The 15,696-nt window shown below is 40.8% G+C and overlaps 1 protein-coding gene across 2 annotated transcripts in view; it reads left to right on the top strand.

The window, feature by feature from the left end:
- The window catches only part of hhla1 (HHLA1 neighbor of OC90), a 32,927-nt gene continuing 17,231 nt past the window's right edge, over positions 1 to 15,696 (top strand). The window contains exons 1-12 of one of the 2 annotated variants that reach the window (XM_033651341.2): positions 1 to 51; positions 2,064 to 2,144; positions 4,639 to 4,735; positions 5,454 to 5,510; positions 7,144 to 7,224; positions 9,878 to 9,961; positions 10,559 to 10,642; positions 11,851 to 11,934; positions 12,041 to 12,097; positions 12,520 to 12,600; positions 13,248 to 13,277; positions 13,385 to 13,474. In XM_033651341.2, the coding sequence (XP_033507232.2) occupies positions 4,657 to 4,735; positions 5,454 to 5,510; positions 7,144 to 7,224; positions 9,878 to 9,961; positions 10,559 to 10,642; positions 11,851 to 11,934; positions 12,041 to 12,097; positions 12,520 to 12,600; positions 13,248 to 13,277; positions 13,385 to 13,474 (727 nt within the window). In that variant the 5' untranslated portion in view covers positions 1 to 51; positions 2,064 to 2,144; positions 4,639 to 4,656. Of the gene's footprint in view, positions 52 to 1,978; positions 2,145 to 4,638; positions 4,736 to 5,453; positions 5,511 to 7,143; positions 7,225 to 9,877; positions 9,962 to 10,558; positions 10,643 to 11,850; positions 11,935 to 12,040; positions 12,098 to 12,519; positions 12,601 to 13,247; positions 13,278 to 13,384; positions 13,475 to 15,696 lie in introns of both variants that reach the window. The other variant, XM_033651340.2, reaches the window with a different exon arrangement.

The following is a 15,696-nucleotide window of genomic DNA, read 5'->3' as shown; positions in this document are numbered from 1 at the left end:
AGCACTCAGAAAGAAGATGCCACAATACCTCAGACTGACAGGTGATGTTGGGTAAGTACAGAGCAGACAAGATGCCAAACGACAACAAAGAGACGCAAAACAACAACAGTGGGGCGGCGGCAGCTCAGTCTCCACGCTGTAAGCCCCAGTTCGTTCGCTCAGCTTAATTTTTTTTTGGACAGCTTGAACCATCCATCTAAGAGAGAATGAACTCTGAACCAGGAAGTGCTCTTTAATTCACCTCAGCACACCTTTATGTTTAACACTCTAATATCCACGCAGGTGGGAGGTCACTAACTGTGTATATAACACATTTAAACACAGTAGCTGTGTTCGAAACCGTCCACTCACTCATTCACTCACTATTCCCTATTTCGTGTTTACTATATAGTGCACTACATGGGGAACGACTGAATGAGATTTCGGACACTAACTGAAATTTTCTGAACATTGTTGCGTCAGTAGCTGCGCCGCATACTCCTGTGACGCAAGTGGACGCGCCGAGCATCATGTAAACAAACCGGGCGCTTTGAGGATGACCGAACTGTATGGTGGTTGTACTTTTTGTCAATAAATTGTTGAAATGTCAATGATGTGGACGTTTGGTTTTGTCAGCTACAGATGTGTGTCTGCACTGTGAGCTGTAATAGCCCACGATAGTGCACGAGCTACAAGCTACCTGGCTCGTGCGAGCTAAGTGGCTATTGTTAGCTCGTGAGCTAACGTTACCAGCTAGCATCCTATTTGTTTCTTTTCTTTTTGTGCCATCTTTGCGGTTGTTGTTCTTCTTCTCCTCTGGCAAAAGACGACCGCATTGCATTGTGGTATACAGGAGTAAAATGTAGGGTACATCGTTTGTTCCTTCACATTTGCTGTGCATTGTGGGTATTTTATGGTCCACTATATAGTGAATGAAATTAACAGCGGAGAATTCGAACAACACTACAAAATGGCGAACACACTATATAGTGCACTATATCCGTGATAGGGAGTGATTTCGAACACAGCTAGTGTTCTTCAGCTTATGGCCTTAAACACATTGTCTCACAGCATGCTGGGAAACTCCACCCATTTAGCCCCAACGTGCCACGTGTTGTTAAGTGCACAAGGATAGTGTTGTTTATTGGCCTTAAACTAATTAAATTCAGCTTTATAAATATTAGTCAAATAACTCAAAACCTAAAAATTGCTGACTTAATATAAAAAACTTTGTTAAGCTTACAAGGGGTGAGTTTTTGTGTCAAATGAACATAATGTTTTTATGTCATTTTGACAGTCTGGGGCATTTGTGTCAACTTTACATTACATTTTGTGTCATGGATGGATTTGGGGTTTACAGTCTATAGGGACTTGGCTTGGGAACTGGGGGGTCACTAGTTCAAGTCCCCATGTGGACCAAGTATGGAGCGTGGACTGGTAGCTGGAGAGGTGCCAGTTCACTTCCTGGGCGCTGCAGAGGTGCCCTTGAGCAAGGCGCTTAACCTCCAACTGCTCGGGGCACCTGTCCAAGGCAGCCCCCCTCACACATCTCTCCATGTAATGCATGTATGTACTATTTCAGGCTTGTGTGTGTATATGACAACAAAGTGAATAAAAATTGAATTCCCCTCAGGGATTGATAAAATTTATCTTCTTCTTCTTCTTCTTCTTCTTCTTCTTCAAAAAAGGCAAAACCACTACAAAGTCTGTGTGTCCTGCTCTTGTCTGGTTTAGCTGGTGGGGCCTTTTGCATATCTGTGCTCAGGGGCCCATTGTTTCATACTGTAACCCGCCCCAGGTTATGATTCTGATTTGGTGCCACAAAGAATATCATTAAAAAACGAGTGCAGGTTTGCACAGCAGAGGGATGAATTCAGCTGATTTTGACCTTAAGTGTGATATTTTTTGCAGTGGATGTGGTGCAGTGGGTTAGGGATCAGTGCCCAGCCTGCAGCCAGACACCATGTTTTGTTGTGGGCTTTTTCTTTTTTTTGCACAGAGCTCAGTAAGCTGCCAGCCTGCTGCCAACCTCTGCTGTTCAGAGGGGGGAAAACAGGCATCGCTTAATCCTTATCTGACCGTAGGTGTGTGATACACGGGGTGAGGTTTGATGCTGCTGGGGGATCATCGGCGCAGCACAGAGTACAGGAGGATCCAAGGAGCCGGTGAGTTGTGTGTGTTTGAATTCTTTCAGAGGGTCATAGGGTTTAAAAATGTGTAATTATTTAACGGTTTGAAAAGTTTAGCATTTTAGCTTTGGACAAACACATGAGCGTGTCAGAGAGCCAACATTATATTCAGTAAGTGTCAGAATTTGTGCTCTCTATTTCAAACTCATGAAATTCAGCTTTTAAAACTACACCTTCTTCTAGTAGTGTCTTACAGAGCCTGACTCCCTCATGTGTGTCTTTTTTTCACTTGATACACCTATTTTATCCTGTTAATTTAGCTATTTAAACCTTTAAATGGGACGACGCCCTAGTTGAAGAGGATTTTAACTAATATATATATATATATATATATATATATATATGTAACACTATTATTTTTTGTATTACAGGTTTTCTAAAATTTTATGTTTAAAATGCAAATTGGACACTATACGTGCTTATTTTTATACATTACCTGAACAAAAATCTGAACACTGGATGAGTCAGGTTCAAAACTATTGTTTGTTCACATATTTAAGTCGAAGACGTTTGCAGAGGGAATTTTGGATTTCTCTTTTTATCACTCCATAAATCTGAAAATACTGTCAACAGCTCTAAAAAAAAAAAAAAATGATGTGTTCCCCATGTGTTTAGGAATAAAACGTTCAACAAGTCAGGTTATGAAATGATGTATGAATAAACATGTCTGTAAAAACCTTGAGAATCAAAAATGGAATGTAACTGGAAAATGTGGTGTATGTCAGTGTTACTGAAGTTGAGATTTTTGTCTCACAGTTTAAGACATTTTTATATTTTTAGACAAAAATAAGACACTAGAGCAACATTTTTGACCAGGAAACTCCCCTGGTTGATTACTTATAGTATGACAATTATTTTTTTGTATTACAAGTTTTCTGAAACTGTAGGTTTGAACCAGGCTCAAAATTCCAGTTTCATTTTGGTGAGATATTTGATTCAAAGATTTTTATAGAGGGCATTTTTGGATATCTCTTTTTATCACACCATAAATTTGAAAATACTGTCAACAGCTATAAAAAAAAAGGATTTTTAGGAATACAATCTTCTGTAGATGAGGTTATGAATATTATGAATAAACCCATTTTGAAATATAACCAGGAATGTAACCGGAAAATTTTGTGTATGTGAGTGCTTCTGAAATTGAGATTTTTGACTCAGAGTATTTTTAGATTTTGATTTTTTCGAGAATGAGAAAATTCTCATTTTGAGAAAATGGCCTTTAAAGATGTGTATTGTAAAATTTCATAGACGTTCTGACCAAAAATGAGACGCTACGATAAAATTTGAACTACCAGATATCACCATGAAACTTCCCAAGTTAATTACTTACATTAAGACAGACGTTTTTTGTATTAAAGTTTTCTGACATTTTGTGTAAATATGCAAATGAGGCATTATCTGAATGAATAAACACCTTTCCCATAAATGTTCAGAACTAACATAAATCAGAATGGGTATTTTTGACATCTTCTTTCCAGTAATCTAAAAGAAGACATGCTAGTGAAGCAAAACAGTCTAAAATCTCAAAACTGACGAGTACATGAAAAATGTTTCCACCTTAAATTAATACATTTTCTCTAATCAATATTAAGGTATCATGATTCAATCTGTCTTCAGACTCTCTGTGTGGACTGCTTTACTTTAATAGTTATTTATTTAACTTGTAGATAATCCTCATGATTTGTCATTGAAATCCATTAAAATGAAATTTTAATGTATGACAAATTGTTTTCCTGTTGAAATAGTTGCAGATGGATGCAACAAGACAGAGGATGTAGTTTTGCATTGTAATTTAATAATTCAAGGATACCACAGTTTTTCTTTTGAGGAAATGAACATCCCGTCTCGTCACCACGTGGACCGTGAGAATCTCAGTGTGGTTATTTTTTATGTTCAAGTTAAATTTGGGACCAGAGAAAGCATGTTTGGTGTTTCTCATCAGGAATTTGACCTCCAGGGTGGTCTCTGTTTCCAGCGCTGCTGTGAATGTGCAGCTTTCTACTCTGCAGGCCACAGGGGAGCACACGGTCCACTGATTTGAGTGGTACGGACACAGCCTGATGACATCATTGTGTAGGGCCCAGAAAATGCTTTTCACACACACACACTCACTAAACTTGATACCTCTTTGAAGCCATTTGACTGAGGCACAAAGTTTACCTGAGACTTGAGTTTGCCTGAGGGGATGAGCGGCTGAAACAGGACAGAAGTTGATCCAGTTTGTTTCAGCAGCTGTCAGATTTTTTCATGAACACTTTAGGAAGCTGTTGATTAGGTCTCAGATGGCCATTTACAGTGGTTTAATTGTTGTATCCTGCATTTGTGTTTGTTGTACTGTGAATGTACTGTGCACATTGTTGTCCGTATGAGCTGAATTGCTTCTGGTGGCAAATGAGTTTCCCCATCAGGGATTAATAAAGCTTTCTTTTCCTTACCTTATCAGTTTGTTTTTGTCTTTTTGTTGTTGCAGTGGTGCTTCAGCAGGGTCATGGCCGCTTTACAGCATCCACGCCTCTGTTTTATAATCTGTGTCTCGACCATTTCACTCCTCATCCTCTTCAGCCAAGGTGGGTCTGCGTATCATGGCTTGGCTTTCCTTCCTAACTTCATCGATTGTTTTAATGATTCACTGCAACAAGTTTTAAAAACATCTTTTTGTTTCTTGTAATTATGGTTTTGTAATATTATCAATTCAGTGAAATCCAGAACAGTTCAAAGTTTCCTTTTCTGACAGGTCTGTTGTATTGGATGCTTTACAGTGTGATGCAGTTTTTTGCAGCTCTTCATGTCATGAAGGCTGCAGCTTTCAGGGACTATTCATTAGTTGTAGTAATAAAAGTCGTGGTAATTATAATAAATAAATGGTGCATAACAAAATGCCTCAAAAAACAAAGAGAAAAAAATAACACAGCAAACTGATACAAGGTAGAAGCTAAAAGTTACACGGCTCATTCATATTCCATAACTGCTTATCCTGCTGGAGCCTATCCCAGCTGACACTGGGTGAGAGGCAGGGTTCACCCTGGACAGGTCACCAGACTATCACAGGGCTGACACATAGAGACAGACAACCGTTCACACTCACATTCACACCTACGGACAATTAGAGTCACCAATTAACTTGCATGTCTTTGGACTGTGGGAGGAAGCTGGAGCACCTGGAGGAAACCCACGCTGACACGAAGAGAGCATGCAAACTCTGCACAGAAGGGCTCCTCCGAATCAGTAACCGTCAGAAATAATAATTAAATGTACATTATAAACACCTGCATGACTTCTCCACAGTGTTAACAGACAGACTTCAGGAGGGGAGACACAAAAGAGACGTCCTGGACTCCACAGGTCAGTCGCATCTCATCATTCTGCTTGTTTTGCTTTTGCGTTCTTGCGTCTGTCAGGCTTCACCTGCTGAGTTAAAGGGAAATGTGACGTCAGTCCACACAACAGTTCACACCCTAATATACTTAATTTGAATAAACAAACAGCATGGACAAAGAAATACAAGTTTTCCTTGATATATGCTGGAGCATCACATCAGCATGGTAATTCACACCACTACACTGACACACTGTTCTATTGTTTGCCTAAAGTGCAGCTTGTTGTTGACGTGAAACTGTATTAGTCTGTTTGTTAATTTGCTGCTTCGATATTATTAACAGGTTGAGTTGGTAATATATTTTAGTTTATTAGGCATTTAACTCTGAAGCTGCAAACAGATGATAGGAGTGGTGCTTAATGATTTTGTTTTTGAGGAGCAGTAATGCTCCCTACCTCCTAAATAATTTCAATTTCTTTTCATTCTTGCTTTATTCCCACTCTACCTCCCTAAACTGTATTAGGGGAATATTTTTAATATAAAAAAAAGAAAAAATACACAGTCAGCAAAGTTAAAGATAAATTTGACTGATAGCATTATTATTATTATTATTATTATTATTATTATTATTATTATTTTCAATTTTTTTGGGGGGGGGGTAATTTTTTTCTGTTTTTCATGTTAATTTTTTTTTCCTGAACGAGGAGACGAGATACTTCAAAATTGTCTAGGAGCAGGAGCACAGATGCAAAATACATCCATGAGCAGGAGTCACCATGGATGCAGGGGTCACTTGCAGGTGCCAGGTGGGAGCTTCTCGCGAGATTTTGAAGTATCTCGTCTCCTTGTTCAAGAAAAAAATTACCCCAAAAAAACAGAAAAATAAATAAATTACTCCAAGAAACAGAAAGAATTACTCAGAAAAACAAGACTTTTTTTAAGTGAATGCAATACGCTTCCGTATTAAACGAAGCATCATTGAAGTGTGAAAATGATCAAATACTTTGACTTAAAAAAATAAACAAAAAACTTACCTGTAGTGCTGTTTATCTGTCTGGATAGTTTTGGTGTGAGATGCTGCTAACCGTATCACTGCGCAGAAGGAAGAGTGCATCTACTCATGGACAAAAAGACAGCGTTTGATGTAAACATTAATGGCGTCCTTCTCAGCTGAGCTGTAACGTGAGCTAGCTCAGTGGTGCTAGGTGAGCTAGCAGTATTATTGTGGTGCTAGGTGAGCTAGCAGTAGATGCACACCTCCTTCTGCACTTACTTCCTCCTTCTCCTTTAACAAATGCTTTCAAAACATTGACTCTGTAATGTAATTTCCCACTAAGTTTTATTACAAATGTAGTAGCCAACATAGTAATGTGACTGAAAACTGAACACCCTCACAATCTAAATTATAACATTACTAAATAATATTTAATAAAAAGCCACTATGAACTCAATCTATGAGACCAGTCCTCACACTGACCTCCTGATGTTTAGATAGATATCACCTCAGGGACTAACTCATCTGGGTAATTGTTGCTCTTTTGTGTTTTTATCACATCTTGTCATTACACAGCCACATTTTGCTGATGCTGCTAATTACATAATAGAGATTAAAACCAGCATAAGCTCCCATTGACTTTACTGTCTGCTTTTATTTCCCAGATATCCCAGCAGAGCACATCGATCCAGCTGCCATCGACCTCACTCCCCTCGTCAATACTCTAATAAATACAAGCCAATCGGGTACGTTGTCATAATATCACTCATGTGGAGATCAATTCTGAGCTGTAAATCTGTCGTGTCTGTCAAAATTAAACCACAGCTTCTTTTTTTCCCTCTACAGAGGTCAAACTGCAGACTGCTTAGCTTCATGAAATGTCAGATTTAAAGGACCAGTTCACTCAAATACAACATTTATAAGTCACTGCTAATGGTGTCTATCAGTGGAGATACTTTTACTTGCTGAGATTGTGCGACATTAGCCTCTGAACGGTCAGCCTGCATCCTGATACAGTGGAGGTGAATGGGATTTGTTTTGTGCCGGTGAAAGCGATGAAATGTGACATTTGAGAAAATAAACAAAAACAAATCCGACCACAAACAATGTCCACATTAATCTCTATAATCTACAGAACACAGTGTTTTAGTTGCAATCAAACATTTTTCAGTATCTAAAATATCTTACAAACTAAATTCACCTCTCCTCCGTTGCATCATGGGCCACTGACTCGTGACTGCAATCTCTCAAGTATACCTTCAGCACATTTATTTAAAGGAGCTATATGTAAGAAATCTAAAGCAAATAGTCGTAGAATCCTCCTAATATGTCACAGAGACTAAGGAATAATGTTCATATAACATACTGATCTCACCGACAACAATAGTACAGCCAGAATATTCGCATTTAAAAAAAATCTACAGTCCGCAAATCATGTTTATGTTTTGAATTTGTGTTTTGGCCTGTTGCGCCACCCACCGCCGTCTACCAGTCACACAGTCAGTACAGTCTCAGCATCAGTTACAGTTACGACTGAGCTACAGCAGCATGGCAAGCAGCATTAGCAGTGTCCCGGTACATAGCATTAGCAGTCTCCTCAGCTGTATCCCGGCAGCAGCGTTAGCAGCAGAGAAGCCGGACTTGCTCCAACAGTCCGCTGGAAAACCGAAGATCAAGGACGCAGCGACGCGACCCTGCCACGGCAGCTGCCCGTGGACAAACAAATCAGTCTCCAGTGTGCCGCTGTCCAGCAACCTCGAATCTGTAGGGGAGGGGGGGGCGGACACGACTCGCGGCAGTATTTTGAATTTGAGTGCAGTAACCGTTTTGGCCACATTCTTACATACAGCGCCTTTAAATTTGGTTCAAACATCCCTTTGGACTGAACAATGAACTGATTAGATTTTGGTGGTCATACGTCAAAGGTTAAAGTCACTGTGACCTTATCTGTATCATTCTTATGAACGCAATATCTATAGAATACCTTGAAGGCATTTCTTTAGATTTGGCACAAACGTTCACTTGGATTCAACGATGAACTGATAAGATTTTAGTGGTCAAAGATCAAAGTCACTGTGACCTTGCATCTGTCTCCTTCTTGTAAACTATATCTCGAGAACGCCTTGAGGGAATTTCTTCAAATTTGACTCTAATGTCCACTTAGACTGAGGAATATACTGATTAGAATTTGGTGGTCAAAGTTCAAAGGTCAAGGTCATTGTGACTTCACAAAGCATGTTTTTGGCCATAACTCAAAAATTCTTACACAAATTCTTACACACTCAAACATCTTATAGAATAATATGATGAAGTGATGACACTTAATATATATCATATATACATATATACATATATATATATATATATATATATATAAATATATAAAAAACATATATATGTTCTGCATAAACACTTGTCTGGCCATTACTCAGCATCATATCTCAGGAACAGAAGGGGAGACATTTGCTCCGATACTGAAGTGGTGACTAGCTGACTAGTTTTGGGTGTCCACCTTGAAACTGTGCTGTCGTGGGGACAGTGGCTTTGAAGCATCCATGTTTTCGCAGACATGGATGTAAACTGTAAGAGAAACCTGACTTGTTCATGGAGGCGTACAACTACGGGGCCTGCCTTTGTGGTAACATTGAGGGTATATGACGTGTAAATTTGATCACTTTAAGTGTCTCCTGAGAGGATTTTTTATACTTAGCATATTGACATACGAACACTCACACATCAATTTCCAGCAGTGTTGATCTTGTTAACGAAAACTATGAAGAAAAATGTTCATCAACAACCTTTTTTTTCCATGACAAAGAGATGTTGACGAGCTAAAAGTAGATCTTGATAATAAAAACTGTGAAAAATTGTATGTTCCAGGTCTATATGTATAAGTGTGAGGTTTGAATAGTTGGAGTTAAGTTTTAAAATATCAACTTAGAGTGTTGTCGTTTTTAGAAACTCTGAATTAGTTGGGGTTTTTTTCTGCTTTTTAAATCAGTTCTTCCAGACATTTAAATGTAAATTATAACTACACTTCACTTAATTCAAACCTCAATTAGTTTTTTATTCAGTTCAGGTTTCAATATTAAACTTTTTAGGTAAGATCCGTTTGAGTTTTTACCTCACAACATTTTCCCAAAAGAAAAAGTTTAGATGAGAAAATGTTACATGATGTTCAGTTTGTATTTTTATTTTCTTGCAAAACATTCTCATCTAACTTGTATTCAGTTACTGCGCCAGCATTTGTCTCAGCCAGACCTCTGTTACTGACCATTGTTCTTGCCTTTAACAAACATACTGTATCTGTAATTTAAACACTTTTATGCAGATACATCATGATACAACATAAACTTCAGAAGGTCAAGTGTTCCTCCTGTGTCTCTTCTCGTCCTCCAGGCTCCCAGCAGCTCTTCTCCCTCCTCAGTGTGACGTCCTACAGCTCTCTGGCTCTCCATAAACTCACCCTGCTGGTCTACAACAGTAAATATTAACTTCATTCAAACTTCTTCCTCCTCTGAAGCTGCTCAGTATCTACACATCAAAGTGTACAAACAGTCACACCAGACTTTGTGTTGGAGCTCAACACAAGAGGCAGCGCACTGAGACCAGTCAGCATGACTGTGTCCAGAGCTATAGTAAAGATAACTTTGTCAGTAGTGCCATCAAGTGGTTTGGATGTGTTACTACCTGTAATGAACAAAGTGTTTTCACTGTGTCACACACTGTATAATCCTCTGGAGCAGTATTATAACCCCACACATGCTCAGACATTATTAATGCTGATTGAAATAAAGCATACTTAGCTGAAAGAAAAATGAATGCACTGATTATGTAGAGATTGGAGACAGCATGGCTGCAGATTAACAATTTCATGGGTTACTCAGTTTGAACTGCATGGAATCTTCTTAAATGTTTATGTATATATGGTACAGGATATGTGTAAATATCTATTTAGAAAAATAAAACAAATGACAAACACAACACAAATGGTTTCTTTTTCTCCGTTAGATCAGTCTAATCTCTTACAGGCAGGTTCAAACTCTCTGTAAATCTCTATCTTTGTTTTGTGTTTTGCAGTTTCCAACATTAGAAGTTTAGAAAGCAACAAGTTCAGGAGAAGATTCTGCTACTGTGTCTCTAATGAGACCAACGATCTAACGGGTGAGAAACTGCAAACATTTGATTTAAATTTTGAGGATTAATTTAGTTAACAATCTTTTTGTGTCTCCGCGTCGGCGATAGTCGTGACCGCAGGCAATACATTTCTTGGTTGTCCGTTCGTGCCATCCTTGTGAACACCATATTTCAAGAGCACCTCCTTGGAATTTCTTCAAATTTGGCACAAATATTCACTTGGACTCCACAATAAACTGGTTAGTTTTTGATGGTTGTAGGTCAAAGGTCAAGGTAACTGTGACCTTGCATCTGTCTCATTCTTGTAAATGCGATATCTCAAGATAGCCTTGAGGGAAGTTCTTCAAATGTGGCACAAAGGTTGACTTGGACTCGTGGGTCGAGGTCGCTGTGACCTTGCATCCATCTCATTCTTGAGAACACGACATCTCAAAAACAGCTTGAGGGAATTTCTTCAAATTTGCCACAAATGTTCACGTGGACTCAACAGTAAACTGATTGGATTTTGGTGGTCAGATGTCAAGTTTGCAGTGATCTTGCATCCATCTCATTCCTGTGAACACAATATCTCAGAACAGCATGAGGGAATTTCTTCAAATTTGGCAGAAATGTTCACTTAGACTTAGCAATGAACTGATTGAATTTGGGTGGTCAGATGTCAAGTCAATGTGACCTTGCATCTGTCTCATTCTCGTGAATGTGATATCTCAAGAACAACTTCAGGGAATTTCTTTAAATTTGTCACAAACGTCCACTTGGACTGAATCTTAAACTGATCAGAATGTTGTGGTGAAAGGTCAAGGTCAGTGTGACCTCATAAAACATGTTTTTAGCAAAAACTAGATAATTCTTTCACAGATTACGACAAAATTTCACACAAACATCTTATGGAATAAAATGATGAAGTGATGACATTTTATATCCAAAAGGTCAAAGGTCAGCTTCACTGTGACATCATGATATTCTACATTAAACACCTCTGGCCATGACTCAACATCATATCTCAGGAACAGAAGGGGAGACATTTGGTCAGATACTGAACTGATGACTCTAACTTTGGGTGTCCACCTTTAAAACTGCTGATTGTATAGATCTTGTGTGCTGCTGGTGGGAAGATGTGTATGAAGCATCCATGTTTTCACAGACATGGATATAAACTGTTAGAGAAACTTGAGTGGTTCTTGGAGGCATACAACTGCGAGGTGGTAATTGTAGTTTCACTTGTTTTTCATCAGACTTCACGGCCATTCTGTTGGATGTGATGGGAAACTCGACAAGTTACCTGCATGAGCTCTTTAAATCTGCCTCCATATTATCAGGTGGGTGGATGTGACTTAATATTAACATCATATACTCCCTGTTGTTTGCAGGCTCGTCTTCATAATGTGATATACCTACAGTGTGTTTTCTGTTTGTGTGCCTCAGTAAGCCAGAGGAACAACTCTGACTGTATTTACATCTGTGTGATGGCGGGTAAGATGGGTAAGTAGAGCTGACACACTGACTGGGGATTAGTGCCTCATAAAACCCGACTTCAGATGATCTGAACTTCCCCTTTAAGTCTGTTGCCTTCAGTACTTTTTAAATATTGCAACACTTTGATTAAGTTTTACTTGTTGATTATAATTTCTGATTAAAATCTGTGAGGCAGATTGTTTGATAGCATTTCAGTGGATCTAAATAAGGTTTTGTCAGGAAGCTTACATATTTGCTGCTTAGCTAAATAACAGGTTGCATGTTTTGTACCTTGCTCTGTGCCATTAAAACAAAGGTGCTACAGTTCGTGCAGCTATGAGATATTGTTCAACTCTAAAGTGTCTTTTCAGGAGCTAAGAGAGTTTAAAACAATTTTTAATGCACCTCAGAGAGTCAATGTGTGAACGCGATGTGTGTGTTTTGTCCAGGCAGAGAGATGCCGGAGCTGTGGGAGGTTGGCTCCATCACACCACTCTTCAACCAGACCATCATGGAGGGACCACACAGAGGTTTGTTCACTGCACACACTGATGCACTGGTCTGTCATTCACTGATAGCATGTGAACCAACCAGCAGGTGGCAGCGTTGACTCAGGAAAGAACCTGAATTTACACTTTATTTGATACTCATAAGGACAGATGTCTTTTGTCCTTTTTAAATGCCACAATACTGTAAACTTTTTAATTAAAAAATAAACTATACACAGGATAGAAACAGTGTACCTGAGACGTTGAGTTTTCCATCAGTCATCAGATTTCTGGAGCTGGAGGGCCCAAACTTTACCTGGGTAGAGGACAGGCTTTAGAGAACACACTAGAAAGCTGTTGATGTATTATTTTGTTCAGTGGTGAGTCCTGTTTTACACACTTATGTTGGAGGTTGGTTAAATTCTGAAAGTTAACATATTCTTAGGCTGCCGTGAAGAAAAATAAGACTTGAGAGGTAAGATTATTTCAGCGTGGCAGAAAAGAGCTGCAGGACAGTTCTCAGATTCTGAGTTAAAGTCTGAGGAAGGTGATGAGTTTCAGAAACTGGCATCACAAGTAACGTCTGAACATCTCAGAAAAGCCTTCTTATTTTTTTTTTTTTTTAAAGATGTTTACTCCCTGCTCTCTGGCATTTTTTGTGTTTCCATTTCTTCTTCCCTTTCAAATAGGTAACGTCTCCTCCTTCAGACTCCCTGTGGGTGAGTAACTAACGCTTTAAAAAGCTCATGCAAGCATCTGTTGTCGACTTCGGGACACTCCAAGAGCTATTTAATTCTTGTTTCCAATCATCTATTTTAAACCTCAGAATGGCACCAACTGCCCACGAATCTGAGTCACATCTCTCCATCTGGGATGAGCTCCAGTTTAACCAGCAGAGTTCATTCTACCGCACATGGTGAGTCTCTACAGGAGGCCAGTGATTTATGTTTAGATTCATTCTGTTCAACCTGCAGACTGGGAGTCAGCTTCTAATATGTTCAGAATAACTTTTAGAAGTTGTTTATTAGCACTGATGGCTACTAAATGTCATAAAATGTTCTGTTGAGAAAGCCGTCAACAGCTTCAGTTCCCCATCTACGGTCTCATCTAAAACATCGGACTCCATTGAGAAAAACAGAGATTTAAGATTGCTGATCACAGGAGCTGCTGGTCTACTGCTGCCTCCATCAGTTATTTACTCGTACTCGTACTCGTACTCATACTCGTCGTCCTCCGCTTATCCGGGTCCAGGTCGCGGGGGCAGCATCCTCAGCAAAGAGGCCCAGACAGTCCTCTCCCCAGCCACTTCCGTCAGCTCTTCCGCGGGAACTCCGAGGTGTTCCCAGGCAAGCCGGGCGATGTAATCCCTCCAGCGTGTCCTGGGGTGGCCCCGAGGTCTCCTCCCACTTGGACATGCCCGAAACACCTCCCAAGGGAGGCGTCTGGAAGGCATCCTTACCAGATGCCTGAACCACCTCAACTGGCTCCTCTCGATGTGGAGGAGCAGCGGCTCTACTCCGAGTCCCTCCCGGATGTCCGAGCTCCTCACCCTATCTCTAAGGCTGAGCCCAGCCACCCTGCGGAGGAAACTCATTTCGGCTGCTTGTACTCGCGATCTCGTTCTTTCGGTCACTACCCAGATCTTGTGACCATAGGTGAGGGTTGGAACATAGATCGACCGGTAAATCGAGAGCTTTGCTTTTTGGCTAAGCTCCCTTTTCACCACAACGGACCGGTTAAGCACCTGCATCACTGCTGACGCCACCCCAATCCGCCTGTCAATCTCCCGCTCCATCCTAATCTCACTCGTGAACAAGATCCCGAGATACTTAAACTCCTCCACCTGAGGCAGGACCTCCCCCACGACCTGGAGTGGGCAGTCCACCCTTTTCTGGCTGAGGACCATGGCCTCAGACTTGGAGGTGCTGATTCTCATCCCAGCCGCTTCACACTCGGCTGCGAACCGCCCCAGTGAGAGCTGGAGGTCACTGTTCGATGGAGCTAGGAGGACCAAGTCATCCGCAAAAAGCAGGGACGAGATCCTCCCGTCACCGAACGTGACACCCTCCACCACTCGGCTGCGCCTAGAAATTCTGTCCATGAAAGTTATGAACAGAACCGGTGACAAAGGGCAGCCCTGGCAGAGTCCAACCCTCACCGGGAACAGGTCCGACTTACTGCCGGCCATGCGAACCAGACTCATGCTCCTTCGGTACAGGGACTGGATGGCCCTTAGCAAGGGGTCACCAACCCCATACTCCCGGAGCACCCCCCACAGGATGCCCCTGGGGACACGGTCGTAAGCCTTCTCCAAATCCACAAAACACATGTGGACTGGTTGGGTGAACTCCCATGCCCCCTCCAGCACCCTGGTGAGGGTAAAGAGCTGGTCCACGGTTCTGCGTCCGAGACAAAAACCACATTGCTCCTCCTCAGTCTGAGGTTCAACTATCGACTGGACCCTCTTCTCCAGCACCCTGGAGTAGACCTTACCGGGTAGGCTGAGGAGTGTGATTCCCCTGTAGTTGGATCACACCCTCTGGTCCCCTTTTTAAAAAATGGGGACCACCACCGCAATGTTGCAGAAGCATGTCAGCCAGGACAGCCCACAGACAGTTCAGGAAGATTTTACCAAGGGCTGAATTATCCACAGAGGTCTCTGCCTCTCCAAAACAAACACACCAGGGGTGTCTTTTATAAGCATTGCGAGCGCACAAAACGAGGCCTGAAAGAGACGTACACCACTTCCCAAGGAAAAGTTCTGATATATAAAAACAGACTCGATGCGAGAAGCTTGACCCATGCTTACAAACAGGTCGGAGACGGGAAATTTGTGAGGCAAATGGTGAGGTGGAAGCCTGATTGTAGAAATTGTCGAATATCGTTTGGCGCACGCCATTTTTGGCTTTTGTCCATACATACATTTTTTAGTATGACTCTACACGTTGTTTTATAAATAAAGCAGTTTCATGTTAGACATTTGGGGTTTTTCTAACCCTCTGGTCACAGAGCGGCTGCTTGCAATGATAGCCGACATGAAAATGCAAAAATTACAATGGTCCTGTCTACAGTTAGTGTTTGGTTTGTCTGTTCAGGGCTACTGTAGAAACATGGCAGTGAAACATGGCGATCTCCGTA

Source organism: Epinephelus lanceolatus, chromosome 12 (assembly GCF_041903045.1).
Source record: "Epinephelus lanceolatus isolate andai-2023 chromosome 12, ASM4190304v1, whole genome shotgun sequence".
Lineage (NCBI taxonomy): Eukaryota > Metazoa > Chordata > Actinopteri > Perciformes > Serranidae > Epinephelus > Epinephelus lanceolatus.
This window is presented reverse-complemented; position numbering and strand designations above follow the sequence as displayed.